Here is a 20,277-nt window from a genome sequence, read left to right as displayed (position 1 = left end):
AATCAACACTCCAAAACCTAAAGAAATTAAATTTATACTTGTATTAAAAACGGATGAAAAGAAGAAAACAGCTGCTTAAAATACCTCCAATATAAATGTTACAATATATGTATTTACAAAATGTTGAACTCGTTCAACCTAAACGTCTCACTGAAGTGTCTTCAAACTTTCCTACAGCACGTGAAGGCAGCGTACGTTAGCTTGCAGGCTAGCTTAGCATTTTGCTCGCGACGTCAGTCCGCGATCCCCGTCTCTGCTGCGACAGATAACTTGTTTAACTCTTGCGAGTACGAAGACACGAAGACACGAAGACCTCTGGTTTGACACTGACTATGGGGATGTAGTCTATAGCCGGCAGAAATGGACGTCGCTGAGTGTGTTTTATCGGCGGGCAGAGCCGTGCTGGACATGGTGGAGCGGGAGTGGCAGCCTCTGTCTCCGGGCGAGCTGGAGCAGCGGTTGGACCAGGCGGTGGAGGAGACCCTGGAAGCTGACCTGATGGCAAAACTCAAAACGCAGCCTTCTCCTGCTGTATACGTCCAGCTGCTGCAGAATCGAGTAGATGTGCAGCCTCAGGTTTTACAGACAGCATTGAGTCCCTCAGAAGAAGAGACGCCAGAGCCTGTGGACAGTGTGGACAGTGTGGACAGTCCTGCAGTGAAGGTGTCCTCTCTATTCCGGCCTACTGACGGTCCTGCAGCACACCCACAACATTTGCTTAACTTGAACTAATAATGTCACTGTGTAGAAAAACTCTGTTACAAGTAAAAGTCCTGCATTCAAAATTTTACTTGAGTAAAAATGCAAAAGCATCAAAATATCCTTAAAGTACAAAATGTAAAAATACTCATGCAGAATGTCTCATTACTAAATATTCTGTATTAAACTATTGATCTGTAGGTTTTGATGCATGAATGTGTACATTACTGCTTATTTCTTACTGAATATACTGCCAGGTAGCTTGTGAATTTGACCATGAAATTAGGAAAGTCTTTTTCTCTTTCATAATTACATTGATTTATTATATTTTCTATTATATCTCAATAAGCAGAGCAACTAGTAACTTAAGTAATCAAATAAATGGAGTAAAATGTAGTGTAGAAGTATAAAGTAGCTAAAAATGGAAATACTCAAACTACAAGTACCTAAATATTGTGTTTGCTGCCTTCTGTGACATGGAGTCTTTGGTGTAATCATTAAGAAACTAAGCAGGGAGTCATTGTTGATGTCCTGTTGGCCACTGTAACATGTTTTTCCTCTCTTTCCTCTCATCAGCACATCGCAGACCTGCTTCAAAGCTCCAAATTCAGGGCTCGAATGGCGGGCCGAGCTCGCCTGTCCGTCTCCCACACTGTCCTGCTGTCCCTCACTCTGCTCTGTGAGCGCATCAGCTACCGCTCTGTGTCCCGCCGCTTCCACCTGGAGAAAGGAAACATCCACAGGATCTTCTTCTCTTTCTGTGAGCGCGTCAACACGATGGAAGAGAGGCAGATCAGATGGCCAGTCGGTGTGTTGACCTCCGTGTTGTTAGTAGATGATCAGCACCGTGCTGTCAGTCATTTCAGTGCAAAAGTGGTTGAGAATGATAATAGTATTGGTGTTTCCTCTGTTTTCTCCAGGCAGGGAGGCTGTACAGGCCCTTTTCCCACTTTCTAGTCTTGAGAAGGAGCAAGAGGAGCAGCAGGGTGTCCCTCAGGTCCTGGGAGTGTTGGGACACACTCGAATCCCTATTCGCCTGCCAATAGGAAAACATGATGTCGAAAGCACAGTGCCTGAGGTGAAGAGGATGAAGAAGGAGGCCCATCCCGATTCTTGGCTAAACCTTCAACTCATATGTGACCGTAAAGGCCGGTTCCTACACTGCAGAATCAGCAAAGGATCAGACTTGGACAGAGGCAGCTCTGTTAGAGACAAACTCACACAGCATCCTGAGCTGATGCCCTCTGGCTCCTGCCTCGTGGCCCGAGCCGGCTACCCACTCACTGCCCAGATTTTAACTCCGTACTCAGGAAGTCTCAGACCAAGAGAGGAACTGTTCAACAGGACACTGCAGGAGCATTTTCAAATCCTGGACCAGGCTGTTGCCAACCTGAAAACCCGATTTCAGAGGCTCAGATATCTGGATATTGGAAACTACGATCGAGCCAGAGCTGTCGTGCTGACCGCCTGTGTGTTGCACAATGTGTTTTTGGACATCGGACAAGCGGTTCAAGGAGAAGTTGAGATCGAGGAAGCCATAACCAGAGAAGGGGAGGGGGAGCTAGACGACGAGGGCATACACAGACGTGATGGCATCTCGGATTTGTTGTTTAAAAACTTTGATTCTGGATGCACATGATGTGATGAGGCCTGCTGGAAAACTAGCATTCTTCGATTTAAACAAGTTCTGTATGATAAAGGTTTATTTTAACAAGATCTTGACTGTCTGGGTCTGTCTGCACACAACAGTCTCATTACTATCAGACATCAGAGATACGTTTGCTGCAAATGAGCCATGTCCCACAGTAAATCTAGAGAATATTAATCTGTTACTGGGGTTTATCATAATGGGCACGGCAAATGATGACATCAGACCAAGAGTTTGCAGTTTTTACAAAACATTTTCTCCTGTTTTAAATTATTAATACAAAAAATAAAGCTGTAATTACTCAAACTAGACTGAAGGATTGATAAAAAATCAGATGCAGGTGGCAGTACATTTCTAGTATTTCTCTTCATTAGAGTAAAACTGCATGTCACAGACAATCTGTTTCTGTGATAGCAGCATACTGGTATGGAAAACTACCATCTACTGAAACGACTACTGGTTGATAAAGAAGTTAGTCTTCCCAAGCCCTTGGAAACTACGGGGTGCCAAAAGGAACAAACAACCATTTTCCAGAGAAAATGAATAAACAGCATTAAATCCTATATACCGTTTGATGAAATGTATTTTGATAATCAAAACCGGAAGTGAGTGTAAGCTATTATGACCACTGTGACGCAATGAACCAGTTTAACTAAAGGAGGGCTTTATAATTACTGTCTGGTAACACAGTTATTTACAAAACTGATGTTAGTGTCATTTCTAATCATACTAATAATAAGTTGTTCATAGATATTGATTACGCCGATATTGAATCAAATGCGAAAAAAGGCGACGTTGCAGTTCCTGTCTGTGACCACTTGGGGGCAGTGAAGACATAATTCTAAAAATATTCTGGCTCCAGTGGCTCCAGTTCAAGGCAGAACATGGGTGTGTAAAGAGACACAATACCATGACAATATATCCGATTTAAACATTTCACAACAAAACAGTCAAGGGAAAAAGAGTTTCTAATATTCTGTCCACCACCAAATAAATGTGAATGGTGGTGGACAAAACATTAATAAAGGTAGTATTAATTGAAGGGCTGTTTATTGAAAAACATGGTTAAGTTGCTCATCCGGTCTGATAAAAAAGTGCCAATAAATACATCAGGGTTACAGTGACAAGCTTCCAAGCGGGTCTGTGAATACTGGTATTGAAACTCCCTAAGAATCATTACCAGCGTAATAATGTGTATTGTTTTCACTGAAGATGTCGGGTTTAAGCTTAAATTATGATTTCTCTTGAACAGCTAATCTTGTCACAATAATTCTAGTTTATTATTATTTCAGTTTGATCATGTATATGATAAAAAGTAAATTTTCTACTCTTGCTTAGGATGTTGACATTTTATATTAATAACTGGTATAGTGATGGTAGGATGCCAATGTTAATCTTTGTGACTAGTTTTTTCTCTCACCAACATCAGCCAACTGTAACGCTTTTATTTAGGTGGATATAAAAATAAGTGATGATTACATCAGTTGGCAACAGAAAAAAAACGACTTTGAGGTGGCATGGAATATGCTTACAGTATAAACAAGAACTGCCCAGCGTATGATATGTAAGTCTGTGTCTCAGGTCCTGGTTTCTGACCTTTTGTAATTTCATTCATTCTGAAAAATGAACTCTCTCTTTCTGCTGCTCAGCTCTACAGAATTCAGACTGGCCGACCCACTCTTAAAACTGTAACAGCTGAAATGTACATAGCAAATATACTTAAATAGTTTTCCTTGTGCAGCATTTGAACAGTTTTTGGTGAGAGGAAACAACACATATATGGAAATCTCTTCTGGCTTAATGTCCATCCTTTGCCATCTGTGTGCTGTTCTTCTGAGCCAGGCTGGCGATGGCCTGTGCCAGGTTGTTAATGGCCTCTATCTTCCTCTCCTCCAGGGCTTTCTGCTGGGCCCACATGTTCATCTTCCTCTCTTGCAGCTCCATGTACAGCTGCAGGACGTCCTGCGGAGGCCGGGAGGGACAGGGAGCGGCTGTGGCAGGAGGTGTGGGTAGGATAGGGGTAAACCTCTTGTTGGCTATGGCCTTGCCCACCCTGGTCCCACTGAGCTTGGCCCTTCGCTGGGCCTCGATCTCCTCCCTGCTCTTCCCCAGGACCTCGTGCATGGCCTTGAAGAACTCCCAGTGGACGCTGACCACCCCAAGCCTCTTGGCCCTCTCAGCGTTCTTCCTGTATGTGGCAAGCATGTTTCTCCACTTGAGGTCACACTCGTACGCCTTCACTGTGACATCTGTGACCTCTGACTCCCTCAGTTTGGCGTTCACTTTCTCTGCCACCATCTCCCACAGTTTCTTCTTCTTGCACACTGGCTGGTCAAAAGCCTGATCCATTTCCAGGCGAGTGTTGACAAGGTGCCATGTAGCCTGCAGTGTCCATATAAATTCTTGAGAGACAAACACAAGTGTATCATGTCATTGACAAATTCATCTGTTTTTAACGTCTATTAACTCAGTTTGATACAGCTTGTTTAACTGAAACACCAACTTGAGATCATACGTTACAAGGCGAGATAAAATTCTCATGAATGTAAATGACATTGCATTGTGTATAATCACTGCAATGGGCAGAGACTGCGCACTCATCAGGGCTACCTCGCTTCATGCGATGACTGGTTGAAAGCTGTTCAACTTCGGGTACTAACCTGCTTTGTTTTTATCGGCGTCCACACTGGACACGACCGTTTCTTTTCCTTCCACTTCAGTACTTTGTATCACGATTGTCTCGATTACCTCCATTTTGTTAAACCATTACAATTCCAGTCAAAGTTGTTTTTTTATTAGCGATGTGTTTATCGTGGAATTTAACAACCTCTCAAAGGCACCGATGCGTCTTCTCGCATCGAGTAAAACGATGACTATAACAACGTCACTTGGCAGCTCGGGAAGTGAAGTCCATTTTAGCAGATACAACTGGGCGTTTTGAGTTTTCTGACGTACCAACTAAACTACAATCCCTAAACGCTGCGATTTGTTTAGCGCAAGCTACCATTTTTCACCGCCACGGGGAATGTAGTTTTCTAAGCGAAGAAATGCACCAGCGGAAGGAGACGGCAGCGAGATTGGAACTACAAGTCCCAGAATATATCTAACCGACCCACCTCTTCACTCCCTGCTCCCTCCCTCGACCGCCCCTGTTTTGTTGTTTGGCTAAAGATGGCGTTAGCGGCTAACACAGGCGATTGCATTTTGTTTCACAAAATTTATTCGGCCAGTGGTAACAACACATTGATCAAATAGAGCTTTAATTCGTCATTTGATGTGTAAAAATATGGTACATTGAGCAAATACACATCCATTCAGTAGAATAACGCTTGTTCGGCCTCCTCACGATGTAGGCCTGTTTTTTAGGGAGTGGAACGAAGCTGTTGGAACTCCATCTCCCGTCAGTGAGTGCGGCGTCAGGTGGTACAACTTTCCTTTTCCATGGTATCTGTAGTTTTCTGACCACACCAAAATGTTATTTTTGTGGAAACTTTGAAAAAATACGAACGAACTCAATGAGTGCATACATTCATCAGTCGAGTTAGCAAGCTAAGAATTTAAATTGAAAGGACATGTTATTTAATTTCTCAGTGTTTTGCTGGAAACGTACAGTGATGCTCCACAGTGTGTATAATGTCAATCTAAACTGAGAGGGGGAGGAATTGAGATAATTGGCCCAGGCAGAGGGACCATGGCTGCATCACCTGTTCAAGGTGACTGGAAACAGTCTCGAGCACCCTCCAGAGAAGGACACCCATCATCATCATCATCACCAGAGTCTTCTTTGACCTGGTGCTTGGCCCAGTTGTCTAAACCCCGACCGGGGGCTGAACATCACAGGCATGGTAAGGCTGATGCAGACTGTGGCAGAGAAGTGGACAAGAGGTCCAGAGCCTCTCAGTGGCGAGCCCTGGTTGCAATCCGGACGCAGCACATTAAGGGTGACAAGGCTGGCATTGCCAGATTCAGAACTCATGGTGGTCTTGGGCCCCTGTTGGACTTGTTAAAACACCCAGAGTGCTCCAGGAAAACCCTTGACCTGGCTCTGAGCATCCTGGCAAACTGTTGCACCGAGCTGGAGACACGAGTAGAGGTGAGAAAGAAAGAATAATACAAAGGGATTGAACACTTTATTTGTTAAAGCACCGATTAAATTGCTCACATTTAAAATGTCTGTCCTACAGGTTCGTAAGCTTGATGGAATAACTATTGTGGGTGAGTAATTTACATCTGAAAATTAGGACTTTTAAACATTTTCTGGAATTAGCTTTATCACTTGTGAAAACATTGGTATTTTCACAAATATTGAAAAATGTAATTTTGACTGTCTCAGTGGAGATCCTGAAGAGAAATATGGCCCTGGAGACGGTCCAGAACCGAGCAGCCCGGGCTTTGGGAAACTTGGCCATGGATCCAGAGAGCTCTTCACTCATCCACTCTGCTGGTAAGTCTGAAACTTTACTGTGTCCCACTGCATCATTTTCAACATTTAAAATGAAGTGCAGCTCAAATGCTACTTGAGGGGAAATGATACCTTTGTAGTGCAGTAGCAGCTGAATAGCAGCAGTTGTTATAATGTTGGATCATTGAAGGTCTGAAAAAAAGATCACAAGTGGACTAAGGGTCAGGTCCAGTAGTATTTGTGGTATGATATTTACAGTTTTACACTTAGCTCTTTTGTATAAAAAGTCAGAGTTTCTTCAATGATATCCCTTCCATTGAAGCGTACGCTCAGATGAGACTCGCTTGGATTGGACGTAGATTCGATCTATTTTTCCTCGAGTACAAACAAGTTAAGTAGATCAGTGCCACAAATTTGACATTTTAAGGCTAATAAGGGAAGCAGCACAGCATTCTGATCTTCTGATTGTTCATTATTAGTGGATAGAAGGTAAACATGTCACAAGTCAAGAGGTCCGAATGATTTATCGCTTTAAGATCACGTGTGCCTAAAATAGGGACTGTCTATACTTTTTTGCGAAGATGCATAATTTGACATACTTTTTCTTTTTTTTTCTTTTTTTTTTTTACAGGTGGTGTTCCTCTTCTCCTACTATGTGTGTCTCTTCCGTCTGGCCCGTCCTCCCCCACAGCAGCTCCAGCTAAATACCCCTGTTCTAAACTGGAGTGCGCTCAGTCGGCTGCTCGGGCTCTCCTCTACCTCTCAGATACGCCCACTAACCGCCTGTCCTTGCTCACCCAAGGCACCTTATCTGCTCTCGCTCATCTCATTGCACCAGAATATCCGCAGGGGCTGAGGCGGGCGGCGCTGAGGACCCTCCACGAGCTGACCAGGGGCTGTGGCGTTGAATGTGCCAGGGAGGTGTCCCGCTCTGGAGTCCTCGCTCAGCTCAGTGTCATGGTGTCCGGGGAGTCTGGTAAACCTTTTGAGGAGTTGGCGCTGAAAACCCTGGCCAACATGTGCTCTCAAGGTTGCCTGCGCCCTCTCGTGGGGTCACTGGGGGTCATAGAGAAGTTCACTGAGGAGATAAAAAGGGACCCACTGAAGTCTGGAGTCTTCCTCAAGGCGCTGTGCTTGTGCTGCAAGGAGGCGGTCAACCGGGCCAAGGTGAAGGAGAGTGGTGGACTGGAGGTGCTGATTGGCTTTTTGGCTGCCCATCAGAGTCACCCCCTTTCCCGACTAGCCATCCTAGCCTGTGTAGACTTTGTTTTTGATGAAGCTGCTATGGAACAGTTACAAGAGTTTGGGCTGGTCCCTCTGCTTGTTGCACGACTAGTTGAGCTCACCAGGGGCGAGGAGCAGTCTGCTGACAAGATGGATGTGAGCCTCTCCTCCAGCATGTCTGCCAATGAGCTCCTGCCCTCAACATGTTTTGACTCTTTTGACTTTCCTCCTCCTGATGGCTACAAGAAGGAGGAGGCTGGTAGGGAGCAAGGTCTATGTTCATCAAGCTTTTTAAGTCTCAGGTATGGAAAATGAAAAGCACAGGTTCATCTATTTTCCCTGTGAGTTATTTTATTACCCTATTATTTTCTATTGTTTATCTACATGCTTGATGCATTGCTCTCTCTTCAGGTCCTGGTTGGTGTCTGAGGGACTGATCTCTTCAGAAGGTGACCTGCTGGATTCCTCTGGTGTTGAAGGAGAATGGGGGACTCTTCAGATCCCACCATCTTCATCCCCTCAAATCTCCTCCCCAAACCCTGATTCTCTTTCCTCTTCTCCATCCAACCCTGTCTCCCCCAACACTTCTAAAAAAGCGGCGCAGCCTTCCCCCGTATCTTCCTCAGCCCAGCTCCAACTGTCATCATCATTGAAAATCACTGCTGCGCCTCCCTCAAGTCCTCAACCCTCCAGTGCGCTTTCACCCCAAACTCAGCCCAGTTCCTCCACTATCTCCTCTCCCACTAAAACAACCCAAACACCAGTCTCTCCAACAAAATTCTCATCCCCTCACAGAAGGAGGCAGCGTGCTCATTCAGCAACTTGTTTGACTAAAGTCACTCTTGATACCCCTCCATCTGTGTCCCGCCCGATGGCCTACCACCACCCTTACCACCCTGAACCCTGGACGCCCGAGTCACCCATCCTGCTGCTGCTGTCACGCTTCTCCCATGCCACCGACCCAAGTGCTGCTCTGGTCAGCTCAGGCGTGATGTCCGGCTTGCTCTACTACCTCACCCAGCACCAGGACCCCAGCAGCAGGTGCCTCCGTATGCTTTGTCGGCTGAGCTGCAACCCAAACTGTTTGCAGGCGCTGGTCCGGACCGGCTCGGTCGCACTCATTCATCACCATCTCTGCCAGAGAGGAGGAGGATTTGAGGGAGAGGAGAGGCAGACGGACAGAGTGAAAGCAAAAATAAAACAGCTGGGTGAGCTTGAGATCTCATCTTTATCTGCAACACATTAACTTGTTCAACCCACAAACCTTGTAGATGTTCTAAAATAGCTATGTTAACATAACCTACAGATGCTTACGGTCCTGTGAAAGTTATAGAGAGTTTACGTTCTGTTATTCTTGTATTATTAGTAGTATTTTGTATATTATTACTTGGATTATTAAATTTAATTCGTCTGACTACAGAGGCACCTATCCAACTCTCCATTTCCCAGTACCTCAACGTACAGTATCTGCCATTAACAACTACCAATCGGATACCAGTGCCCTCTTTTTCTCTCTTCTCTCTCTCTCGTAATTCTTGTAAAAATTTGTAAATGTGACTGTGTGGAACTCATTGGAATAATTTTCATGTGAGGCCACACAAGGCCAGGGATAGATGTGGCATTAAAAACAAAGTCAGCAGTCCGCCATGACAGCAAAAACACTTAATGACTCTCTTTAGTCAGTTCCTCTGACATGAATAATATTCAAGAACTAGCCTTTATATAAACACAATATTGTGTTGTTTTATACAAGAGCAGTTTTTAATTGTACTCTGTGACTGTGTCTGTAGGTCTTGCTCTTCTTAATAACCTGCGTGTCCAGTGTGAGTCTGGATTTGGCTCTGGGGTTCTGGCCCATGTGATGCTGTCAGGCTCTGAGACTGACAAGATTAACTGTGCGCTGTCTCTGCCATTAATCAGCAGGTGAGTAGTACATCTTTTTGGCTATATATATGTATGTATGTATGTGTGTGTGTGTGTGTGTGTGTGTGTGTGTGTGTGTGTGTGTTTGTGTGTATTATGTGATTAGTTTACTATCAATTTAGTGAATAGCATTGTCATCCAACAGCAACAAGTCCCTGTTGAAGAAGCTTCTTCTGGACAGCGGTGGGCTGCTCTTGGCTCTGCAGCCAATTGACGATGACGATGATGACGATGAAGACCACCCCGCTGAATGTGGACGGTTGCTTTCGGATTGGTTTAATTCACCACATTCAGCCCTGACTTCTCAGCTCCGCTCGCTGTACTTCTCCCTCCTGATTGGGTGCTTGTCCACCCTGATGGGTGGCATCAAAATGGAGTTTGACAGAAAGCCTCTAAATCCAGTTACAACACCAACAGTCAATAAAATTGACATGGTTTTACCCCCTCCCTCGAAGAAGCCTCGTCTGGCTGATGTCTGTCCTTATGGAGTCTCGAACTTTGACCTCCTCTTGCTGCTGGATGACGGGACTCAGGTCCCAGCCAACAGGGAGGCTGTAGCAGGGGTGGAGGGAACAGATGGGGTCAGCTCTGAATACTTTTGGGCTCTATTGAGAGGTGGATTTGGAGAAGCTCAGTCTGATGCGGGAGAGGCCATCCGCATTAAGGATGTCAGCACAGGTATGCTGCTACCAGTGCTGCATTACCTGCATGGATGTCGACTCACCAAGGACACAGAAACGACAAGGGAAAGTGATGAAAGAGAGAGGAGAGGACACTGTCAGATTTTGGACACATTGGTCCACGAAGGACTGGGAATCTGCCATAAAGAGACGGGGGATCACTCAAGAAAAGACTTGGCTTTCCAAAAAACAGCTTTAGGTGAGATGATGATTGGAGCGTGCCGGTTTTTGGTCACTAAGCTGCAGAGAGAGTTGGAGGATCTCTGTGTTTCTCTTCTCCTGACCTGCTTCACCAAAGCTGCTAGTCGAGCTGCATCAGCTCCCACAGAGAACAAAGCTGAAAAGGCTACATCTAAAATGGACCAAGAATGCCTTGAGTCTGCTGAGGACAACCTGGCCACTCGAACATCTGAGTTAGAGTTGACTGGTTTTGAGGTGCAAACAGTTTCAAATTCACCGGCACAGACGCAGAAACCAAACAGCTCCCCAGACCAGACGGACAGAAATAAAGCCACTTTCATTGGAACTGTTCAAAAGGCTAGCAGAGGATTCAATACAGCTTCAGACCATAAGACAATCAAAAGTGTCACTCCGATTTCCAAATCAAGCTGTTCCTCAGTGGTAGACAAATCATTTTATCCAGAAGAGCTGAAGTTAAGACCAAAGAACTCAAAAAGTTTAACACAGCTACTGAAATCAGCAGCTCAGCACTCGCTTTCTTCCTCAGAAGCCAGTGCAGGAGGTCAGACCGTGACTGCTCTCATACCCCAAGTATACTGGTTTTCCCAGCGGTACAGCTACCCAGCACTGCGAAGGGCCTGCCTCACTTTGCTGCTGGGCTGTCAGGACTGTCCTCGGCCCTCCTTGCCAACCTTCCTTGTTGGTGATTGTCTTCGCAGACTTGCCAGAGATGCCGACTGTACAGAGACCCTGAAACAGGATCTGCTAAGTCTGGCCACAGAAGCTCTGAGCTGATCAAGGAGAGGAATATTGAGTGGAGTGGTTGGTGGCATGAATTCATAGGGCACCGATGAATCAAGAGTCAACTTTGAGGGTTGTTGTAAGCTTCTAGAAAAGTTGCCATTGAATTTCTCATATTAATTATCTGAAAAGTGCAAGTGCAGGTTATAACAATAGTGTGATTACCTGAAAAACATGCTGTATGAATTTCTTCAGCACTAATACAACGGACTGGTTTATTTTCATAAACTGGAAGCATACATTTCTATTTAGTTTTGATGTAATCCGATATAAAGTGTAGCCCGTCCCAGCATGACATAATTGTGTTATAATTTACTGTTCGATTAACTTCAAATGACATTTGTATTGTAATTTTTTTTTCTTTTTTGTTTTATGGAAAAGTCTGAGCAAGTGTCTATAATGCATTTGACAAATGTCATTTAGCTGGAAGTACTGGAATTATCAGGGTTGGTCTAGGTGCCAGTTGTTTATTTTGTACATAGAGACATTATGGATTAGAAGATATACAGTGTATGGATTCCAGTTGTCTCATATTAATTTATGCCACTGAATATATTGTTGGAACATCACTTTGCTTTCAGTTTCTTCTTGTCAGTGACTGTCAGTCAGTTATACTGTCTTAATTGCACAACAGAGAGTGAAGCAGCTAATGGCTGTGTTGCCACAAAACTTGGATGAATTGTAAAGACTAATGCAACACACAAGGCCAATGTTCCACTTGTATAACACTTGGCGCGCTAATGCTAATAAATGCAAGCTTAATTATGGATAAGGTTATGGCTGGCAATGTTTATATGGGATGTGTTATTTTGTCTCTCATCATCTGCGGCTCTCTGCTCCCAGCCCATACATTACTGAACATGTAAATCTTAAAAAAGGCATCATGAATACATGTTTTGTTTTTTCAAAAAATGAAACATTTTACAGCTGGGCACTGTAGTTTTTAGCACATTACTCAAACTGGTGTAACTATTGCATTTTATGGGGACTATTTTCTGTGGCAGATTAATACTCTATTATTTGTAGCAGCGAGATGGTGTATGTGGATGTGGAAAATGGATAGTGTGGCCTCATTGGAACGAAGAAACATGTCAGAAAAGTATGATACTCGTAAATAAGTTCGATTTATTTTGGTCTTTTCCATTTTTTGACAATATGAAAAATATAGATTATTGCCAGCCTTCTTTTTATATTAAAGATATCAAGAATCAATAACTTATCACCATATCAACTTAACAGGTGATTTGGAATTTGTCTCAGTGTGTTCAACAACAGTGAACATAGAACCACATAGAAGAGTCCATAAAATCATCCTGTAAAAATACAATTAATGCAAGCATGTGGCCCTTGCACTCAAAGTGATAAATTAAAGTGCATGTGCTTGTTTACACAGTCATTGAAGTTTATAGGATGCAGATCGCTTCAGGGTAAGTGCTGTTGTGGCAGCAAAGTGTTCTGGTCTTCATACTACAAAGTCTCTTACTTGAAGGGAGATGATTGAATAGAGGGTTGGTCGGGTTTGAGGAGTCTGTTTCCAGTCTGTCCACTTATTGTGGATGTGGTATAATTAAGAGAGAAATGCACAGTTATGAAAGAAGTGAACACACTTTCTATTGTTGCCCTGTAGAACATTGCTACCCTTGATGCTCCAAATTTCCTAATCTGTTTTAGAACAGTCTTCAGTGAGCTTTCTCCTGAATGGTGGTGAAGTTTTCTTCCCATTTCAGGAAGAAGGAGATTTTAATCCTCAGGAAGTTAAAATGATCCTCTGTCTCTAGCACCAGGCTGTTGTTTGTAGCTCTCCTGATTTTTACCGAAGTCCACCAAAAGTTCTTTAGTTCATCCATGTTCTGTTGTAGGCAGTTGTTGGCGGGCTCAGATTTTTTCAGAACAGCAGCAGAATTTATTAAATTCATCAGGTAGCCTAGGGTCATCGTTACAGGCTGATTATTTGGCCATATAGTTGATTTGCCAGAAGCCATGCCAAACACTGCTCCTACTGTCCTTGTGCAGAAGCTTCCTCTGCAGCTTGTCTGTGTAAGTGGCTTCTGCCCTCTGTGCTTCCTGCTCAAATCCATATTTAGTGAATTTGGAGAATTGTGTATCACCCTCTTTGGACGCATTGTTTTTGTTCCTGCTTAACATTGTAACCTCTCTGCTCTACCATGACTTGTCACTAAACACAGTCACTGCTTGGACACAGTTCCTGATAAATGAATCTAAGACATAATAGTGATTGTGAAGTCATCTAAGTCGTTGCATGATTCCTTTAACACAGACCAGTCTGTGTATCTAAACAATCACTGAGCCTCTCCATAGGTTGTGAGACCACTGTTTCAACTCTCCAGTTCATGGTGTTGTGTTTCAATGGCTGATGATACTTGGGGATTGAAAAAGCACTAATGTGCAGGATTTTAACAATTCTGACTTTGGCCTTCCCTAGTGGTAGTATATAAAAAAACACCATAAGAAATTACAATGCATTCTGCTGTGACACTTAATAGTGAACAAATAGTAGAATGTGGTGTGCATAATGAGATGTAGAACCTTTTGTCTCAAAACCACATTTAGATGCAAGTCTTGAGTGTGAATTAAATAACACAAGTGGCACTCATTGAAATAGAGCACAAAGTGGTTTTATTCCTGTCGGGGTGCTGCTTTGCCCCTCCGTTAGTATTATTAAGCCAAGTACAAGGCAGACTGGAAACACAGCTGAGAAATGTGGCTGATCCTCTCAGTGATGGGAGCTCTCATAGCCATCAGGCAGAGCATTGGTATGAGAGTTGTGGAACAGAGAGTGGTTTCCATCGCCCCAGGGGAATTTCTAGAGGGAGATACATGAACACATAAGTCAGGCAAAAATATTAATATTCATCCTGTACCGTTTCTATATTGTCCTGAGGGGTGGTATTTTGTAAATCCTGCTGAAACAGTAGGAGTGTTTGGGCACAGGCGAGGCAAGGTGAAACTCACCTTAGTGCGGATACGCAGGTGAGCATGTGGTACAAATTCTGGCTGTTCATGCGACTCTGCCTGCAGCTTCATGTAGGAGTTTGCCATGCAGACACCAACACCAGGAAGGGCCAACACAAAGCTCAGTATCTTCCAGGTCCGTGCTGTGAAAAACAAAATCATGTACATGAGCGAAGCAAAGTGAAAAAATACATTTTAGCAGCTGTGTCTCTGAAGAGTCCATATTAATAATAAAATATATTTCTTGATGGTTTGCCAAGGAGCATGAACATGTAGGACAGCTGCCAGCTCTGCAGACATTTCAGTTAATGTTCAACAAAAGGCTGCAACTGTACGTGACTCAGAGGTGCAGTTGCATACAGAAGCTCTGAATCTTGATGCATGTTTGCTGTATTTAGTTGATAGTTACAGTAAAGACACACTCACCTCCTCCGTCATGGCTTGAATGTGCCGCAGCAGCAAACACCCGACGCGCGGCCAAGGCAGTTGGTGACAGAGACATCTGTAGGGGCAGAGAGGGAGAAAAGAAACATTTGCAGTATAGTTTAATGTTATGCACCATGACAAAGTTTCTCTCTCTATTTATTATAATATCAACAGGGCCCCCATAAGCTTTACACTAAGCCAAAACACACAACAAACCAATGTTAAAATAGCTAACAGAACTTATACACAGCCATTTAAACAGCACATATTTCTAACATATAAAGTCATTTCCAGAAGAAATCTGTCATATAGCCCTCTATAAACAAACATTAAAAGCAGTATGCAGTTGAGGCCTGGCCTACTTGTGTTGCTCTGTATCAAGGGAGGTGGTATCTCTATTGTAACTAAAATACAAGAAAATAAAGTTAAAACGTACTGCTCTTCAGGCACTCAAAGTCCAATATGCTTTATTATTCTCTTATTTCTTCCCGCGAACCCGTTGCTCATTTAGTTTTCTCCGTCCTGCTTGTTTGTCCTTCAGTCTGTCCTGATCTGAACTCAGTGTGTCAGACTCCGCCTCCTTTCAATCCCTGAGCCAAGAAACTTAGTTTATATTTGGGCAAGAGCAAGGCAGGCTGATATGTGACAAGGAGGAAGAGGTTAGGGGAGGAGGTGTGTTGATGCTGCTGAGGACAGTCTGCCTGCATAACAAAGACTGAAATAAGGGCAGAAGGCTGATTAATCCTCATTAATGGTGCACATTAATGGAGAAGGCTTTTCAGGTTTTTGACATTATCAGTGTGTTAGCTTTCATTTTTGGTTTCAGTTGATGAGCAGCACTGAAAGCTCAGTCCTAACAGCACTGAAGGTGCCTCTGGCTCAGTTGTGGGTCACAGGTGCAGACTAATCTCCAGTTTATTTACATTATTAAATGTATTAATTATTGATCGTAAGATCTGTGGTTTGATGGCACCTCCAGTCCACGTGCTGAAGTGTCCTTGGGCAAGACACTGAACCCCAAACTTGCTCCTGAAGTTGTGCTTCAGGAGCAAGTGTGAATGTGTGTGAAAGAATAATCTCCTCCCACTTCGATTGCCCCAGTATGAATGACAGGTGAATGGAGTGTAAAGGCGCTTTGAGTCGTTGAAAAGACTGGAAGGACGCCATAGTACAGCATGAAGACCCGAATGAAGACGTTTTAATGATGTCACACTAAGCCTATGCATGACATTAGATTTGTTTGATTTTTCATCAGAACTGTGGCCGCGTGTGAGAGAAAGAGAACATGTAAAACACTGGATCAAAAAGGCATGCTGTCCACCAGGTGGGGTAGTGTTGCTTTGAGTGCACTGTCCTTACTCCTGTTCTTACACAGGCTCACTTCTGCAATGAGGTTCCTTCCTCTTGGTTAGTGCTCATTACTTTGGACTGCTGAAATGACTCTGTATAACATTTAGAATAAAAGTTTTGTCATATGTTTGGATTTTCGGCTGTTTTCCCTGCACAGAGCTGTGTTGAGATGTATTACATTTGACAGAGCTAAGTCCATTTCACAGCTTTTACATTTTAGTCCAAAAATATAACATTGAAACAACATATGAAATGTAGTTTTCAAATTCTTTTCATTCTATTATTGTATACATATGTTTTTTAAAAAAGCACTGTCTCAAGTCTGACTTGTCATTTTTTGTGATTTTCACACTAATAGCAATGCCTTTGTCGTCTCCGTCTGGGCAGCTTCAGGCTGCCGTGCAAACAGCAGCCAGAGCCAACAGTGATGTCAGCCAGTCATGCAAGCAGCCAGTCTGAATGTCTAGCACTTGTGTTATTGTGGGCAGAGGTTAAACACCATCCCAGTTTGAAGACTGTGCACAGACATGTTCTGGCAGATAGACACATTGAGGTATGTATGTGCTGCAGGTGTGCCTCTGGAGCTACAGACATGCAATTCAGATCATAGCTCCATTTCCAATATGCACAGCCTATGTAAGGCAGAACCTAACTATCATGTATCTGTAAGAAAGTATTCACTTAGAAATGAGATATGTGGAATATAGAAGTTTACAAAGTCAATGTAAGGCTTTTATTATTTTTTAGCCATGCTAGCAACAACAACTGGAGAGATTGAGATGACATTTTGTACAGACATTAATGGTTTTCCCTTAAAGCAGCAGTTGGTAACTTTTATAAAGAATATATATATATATATTTGCTCAAATTGTCAAGAGTCCTCCGAACCTGAATAGAACAACCAATTGGTACAGCAGGAGTCTCTAATGCAGTGTCAATCACTGACTAACCATAACTCTAACCCTGCACATTCTGCTCAGACATTCATGGTCCCCAGACGATGAATCGTAATAATTTTAATGATCACTTCAACTTTTCCTTCATCATCGGGTCAAAGTTAATTTGTTTAATACTTTCATGATTTCATCTACAAAACCAATGACAACCCCATTTAGCTGCACATGACGTCAAACATCAAATGTTAGCATGCAAACATGGTAAACATTACACATGCTAAACCAGCATGTTAGCATGTTGAAGTTAGCTCAAAGCACCACCATTCCTCAGTAGCCTCACAGAGCTGCTGACATACACACTATTCTTGTTGCTGTTGCCTTGTGTTACAACCAGAAGCACACAGAGGAGGACTCAAAAGCTGACAAGGCAAAACAGATTGAAAAAGGTGCACTTTAATGTTGCGCAAGATACAACTAGGACAAGGCACCAAAAACAGACAAAAAATAGTTACAAATGGATACTAAACTGACTAAATTCAAAAACATTCACTACAAGAAACTCTAACTAACACTGACTAAAGATGCTTGAACGCTTGATACAAAAGGAGGAAAGTAAGGGTCCTGAAACAAGAGGGAGAAGTTGAATGCCACAATGAAACAGGAAGTAAGAGAAAAACACATGAACTAAAGTTAACAAACTTGACAGTTTGTGCCATTTGAAAAATCCATCCATCCATCCCCCCATCCATCCATTGTCTACACCGCTTATCCTTAAGGATCGCGGAGGCGGAGGCGGAGAGCTCAGCCTGGACTGGTCACCAGCCAATCACAGGGCTGACACATAGAGCCGCATAACCATTCACACTTTCGGGCAATTTAGAATCACCAATTAACCTAACCTTTGGACTGTGGGAGGAGGCCAGAGAAAACTCGTGCAAGCTCCCCACAGAAAGGTTCAAGGTTCAAACCACAAACCTGTCGGCCAGCAGGTTTGAATCTAGAACCTTCTTGCTGTGAGGCAACAGTGCCAAACACTGCACCAACATGCTTTGGTGCTTTAAAAAATGTTATTCTTATTTAATTATGAACATTCAATGTGTTATTTTACCCTGCACCATTCAAATTAATGACCTCCAGTTTATCTTTATTTTTTTATGACATCCACTCCTCATCATGACTCATTCTAGCAGGACAGATAACTTCCCCATCTTAAGCTGAATGCCTCTCCGATATTAAACACAGCAGCTTTTTTGTTGCCAGAATGATGGACAGCCACATGCAGAATGAACCTATTCAACAAGTTTTCTACCTGAACGTGATGAAGTACAGCATTTCCATCACTGGGTGTGGTGTTTATACACACTCAGCAGCCGGAGGAAATACTGTAGACTCAACACAGCAAAGTGCACAGGACAGACACGGGATGGTGTGTAAATAACCTAACTCTGTCCTCTTATAATCAGTTGACACCACTTACGTAGATTATTAATTTACAGAATAAGGGATTGAAGTCATCTTAAAGTGAAGGAAAACTGTGTTTGCAAGTAAAAATGGTGCGCAAACTGATCTCTGGTGGGTTTACCCTCTATAACATCCCTTAACACCCACACACTCGTCTGTGTATACTTCATGCCAAGAGAAAGACAACTGTGGATTGTGTGCAATGCAGTAAGTGTGTGTGATGTTGGACAGAGGTGAAAACAGCCTGTGCCAGCTGTAACAGTCCGTCCTGTCTCTCCCTTGTAAATCTGTGTGGCTCTCTCTTTTCTGGGCACTTAGCTACCATATACTTGCGTTCACTTCAGAGCAGCTCACATCAAAGCTCTGTATTGAAGTTATTACTGTTTTTCTGCTCTTCATGCAGACCATTTCAGAATGTTTTATGTAGTTTTGAACAAGGAACAAACCAGGATGAAAAACATAAAAAATACTTGAATGCTGAAATTTGCCCTGCACTTGCACTTTCATGACTGAATCTTATTACAGATGCTGTTATCTAATTCTTGTTACATTCTGTCTGGTACTGTATACTGTGGTACTGCAAATTTAAGTCTGAGTCACATAATAAAACTATTTTAATCTTAATCAGGACTTGGAATTGTTTCACCATAAAAACATCACCATTTTCTGTGCACTGGTGCCCCACCACATGCAGCTGGCCCCTCAGACAGCCCGACTCTGCCACTGGACTAGTCTGTAGGGTAATACTGGCTGCAGTCAGAATCCACCATCAATATTGTCCCAGCCGGACCGAGACAGCAGGGGATTTGGAGCGTGAGGACCAATGTTACTCTACAGTGGAAACTTGTATACACTGTCCATCACATCAGCAGGTCTGTGCAGACAGAGCGGGTGGAAAGAGTGTCTATTATCTGCAGTGTAGTTTACTTACAGTCTGACACAGCAATAAGTACCGCTAACAAGTTTCAAATGACTAGCTCGAGGTATTTTTGAATTCTTTTAGTTCTACCTGCCAGCTGGCTGCTGGTTGCTGTGTATTAATGACGGCAATTACTGGAAGCCAGCTACATTATGTGACCTTATTCCACAGTTCCTCACAGCTCTATTGAGTTTGATTATTTCCTTTATTTATCATTAATAAATAACATGGGTTTTCCACACAACACCATCCACTTCTTGACACTTTATGACCAAAAATCCAATGCTATTGCCAACAGGTTGTTTTGATTAATGAATAAAATCACAGTTCACAGACTACCTGATTGACTCTATTTTCGGTCAAAATGTTTTCAAAACCAAAATGTGCTGCTTTGGCTGGGAGGTTGATTTATTGTAGTTTTTCTGCTCTAAACACTTTCTGACCCAACCTGCTCAGCCAGATGCAGGTTCAGCATGAGGAGTGTGCCAGCACCATCACCCTGTAGGTCTTTGTGTTCTTCCCTTCATGTGTACACGCTACATAGAGCTGAACGCTAATATTAAGCCCCCTGGAGGTGGCCCACAGTGTCTCACAAGCTGGAAGAAGGAGATCATATAACCACTTATAAACACTACTGTTCCAGTGCCTGAGCTAAGAAAAATGTTGGCAATTCAAGACTTTTTTGCTCAAGAGTG

General features: G+C 43.2%; 4 protein-coding genes across 5 annotated transcripts; 2 read left to right on the top strand and 2 right to left on the bottom strand.

Moving 5' to 3' along the window:
* Positions 1-360: 360 nt before the first annotated feature.
* Positions 361-2,557, top strand: LOC139217136 (putative nuclease HARBI1). Its single transcript, XM_070848424.1, has 3 exons — positions 361-663; positions 1,276-1,507; positions 1,620-2,557. Exons 1-3 carry the CDS (start codon positions 361-363, stop codon positions 2,336-2,338), a joined length of 1,254 nt encoding a protein of 417 aa, XP_070704525.1. The 3' UTR covers positions 2,339-2,557.
* Positions 2,558-3,381: 824 nt separating this feature from the next.
* On the bottom strand, positions 3,382-5,143 carry LOC139217096 (uncharacterized). The gene is made up of 2 exons (XM_070848379.1): positions 5,008-5,143; positions 3,382-4,749 (listed from the first exon to the last, which is right to left on the bottom strand). Exons 1-2 carry the CDS (start codon positions 5,099-5,101, stop codon positions 4,145-4,147), a joined length of 699 nt encoding a protein of 232 aa, XP_070704480.1. The 5' UTR covers positions 5,102-5,143; the 3' UTR covers positions 3,382-4,144.
* A 386-nt stretch (positions 5,144-5,529) lies between these two features.
* Positions 5,530-12,324, top strand: armc5 (armadillo repeat containing 5). 2 transcript variants are annotated; one of them, XM_070848597.1, is made up of 8 exons: positions 5,530-5,767; positions 5,939-6,440; positions 6,532-6,562; positions 6,681-6,791; positions 7,381-8,275; positions 8,385-9,181; positions 9,764-9,896; positions 10,042-12,324. In XM_070848597.1, exons 2-8 carry the CDS (start codon positions 6,039-6,041, stop codon positions 11,549-11,551), a joined length of 3,879 nt encoding a protein of 1,292 aa, XP_070704698.1. In that variant the 5' UTR covers positions 5,530-5,767; positions 5,939-6,038; the 3' UTR covers positions 11,552-12,324. The 2 variants fall into 2 exon arrangements, with proteins under 2 accessions (XP_070704698.1, XP_070704699.1); XM_070848598.1 differs by lacking the exon at positions 5,530-5,767 and having other exon boundaries at positions 5,911-6,440.
* Positions 12,325-14,177: 1,853 nt separating this feature from the next.
* Positions 14,178-15,543, bottom strand: cox6a2 (cytochrome c oxidase subunit 6A2). Its single transcript, XM_070847990.1, has 4 exons — positions 15,393-15,543; positions 14,957-15,032; positions 14,531-14,673; positions 14,178-14,381 (listed from the first exon to the last, which is right to left on the bottom strand). Exons 2-4 carry the CDS (start codon positions 15,030-15,032, stop codon positions 14,292-14,294), a joined length of 309 nt encoding a protein of 102 aa, XP_070704091.1. The 5' UTR covers positions 15,393-15,543; the 3' UTR covers positions 14,178-14,291.
* Positions 15,544-20,277: the final 4,734 nt, after the last annotated feature.

Source organism: Pempheris klunzingeri, chromosome 17, assembly GCF_042242105.1.
Source record: "Pempheris klunzingeri isolate RE-2024b chromosome 17, fPemKlu1.hap1, whole genome shotgun sequence".
NCBI classification, from domain to species: domain Eukaryota; kingdom Metazoa; phylum Chordata; class Actinopteri; order Acropomatiformes; family Pempheridae; genus Pempheris; species Pempheris klunzingeri.
Note: the sequence above shows the minus strand (reverse complement) of the source record. Positions and strands in the feature narration are given on the sequence as shown.

Excerpts from the sequence above, each read along its gene's own strand:
- LOC139217136 (XM_070848424.1), top strand. The coding sequence starts at position 361 with ATGGACGTCGCTGAGTGTGTTTTATCGGCGGGCAGAGCCGTGCTGGAC. Across the intron at positions 664-1,275 it reads TGGACAGTCCTGCAGTGAAG|CACATCGCAGACCTGCTTCA; the intron begins GTGTCCTCTCTA and ends TCCTCTCATCAG. Across the intron at positions 1,508-1,619 it reads GCAGATCAGATGGCCAGTCG|GCAGGGAGGCTGTACAGGCC; the intron begins GTGTGTTGACCT and ends TGTTTTCTCCAG.
- LOC139217096 (XM_070848379.1), bottom strand. The coding sequence starts at position 5,101 with ATGGAGGTAATCGAGACAATCGTGATACAAAGTACTGAAGTGGAAGGA. Across the intron at positions 4,750-5,007 it reads CGCCGATAAAAACAAAGCAG|AATTTATATGGACACTGCAG; the intron begins GTTAGTACCCGA and ends TTGTCTCTCAAG.
- armc5 (XM_070848597.1), top strand. The coding sequence starts at position 6,039 with ATGGCTGCATCACCTGTTCAAGGTGACTGGAAACAGTCTCGAGCACCC. Across the intron at positions 6,792-7,380 it reads TTCACTCATCCACTCTGCTG|GTGGTGTTCCTCTTCTCCTA; the intron begins GTAAGTCTGAAA and ends TTTTTTTTACAG. Across the intron at positions 9,897-10,041 it reads TCTCTGCCATTAATCAGCAG|CAACAAGTCCCTGTTGAAGA; the intron begins GTGAGTAGTACA and ends GTCATCCAACAG.
- cox6a2 (XM_070847990.1), bottom strand. The coding sequence starts at position 15,032 with ATGTCTCTGTCACCAACTGCCTTGGCCGCGCGTCGGGTGTTTGCTGCT. Across the intron at positions 14,674-14,956 it reads TTCAAGCCATGACGGAGGAG|CACGGACCTGGAAGATACTG; the intron begins GTGAGTGTGTCT and ends TGTTTTTCACAG. Across the intron at positions 14,382-14,530 it reads ACCTGCGTATCCGCACTAAG|AAATTCCCCTGGGGCGATGG; the intron begins GTGAGTTTCACC and ends ATCTCCCTCTAG.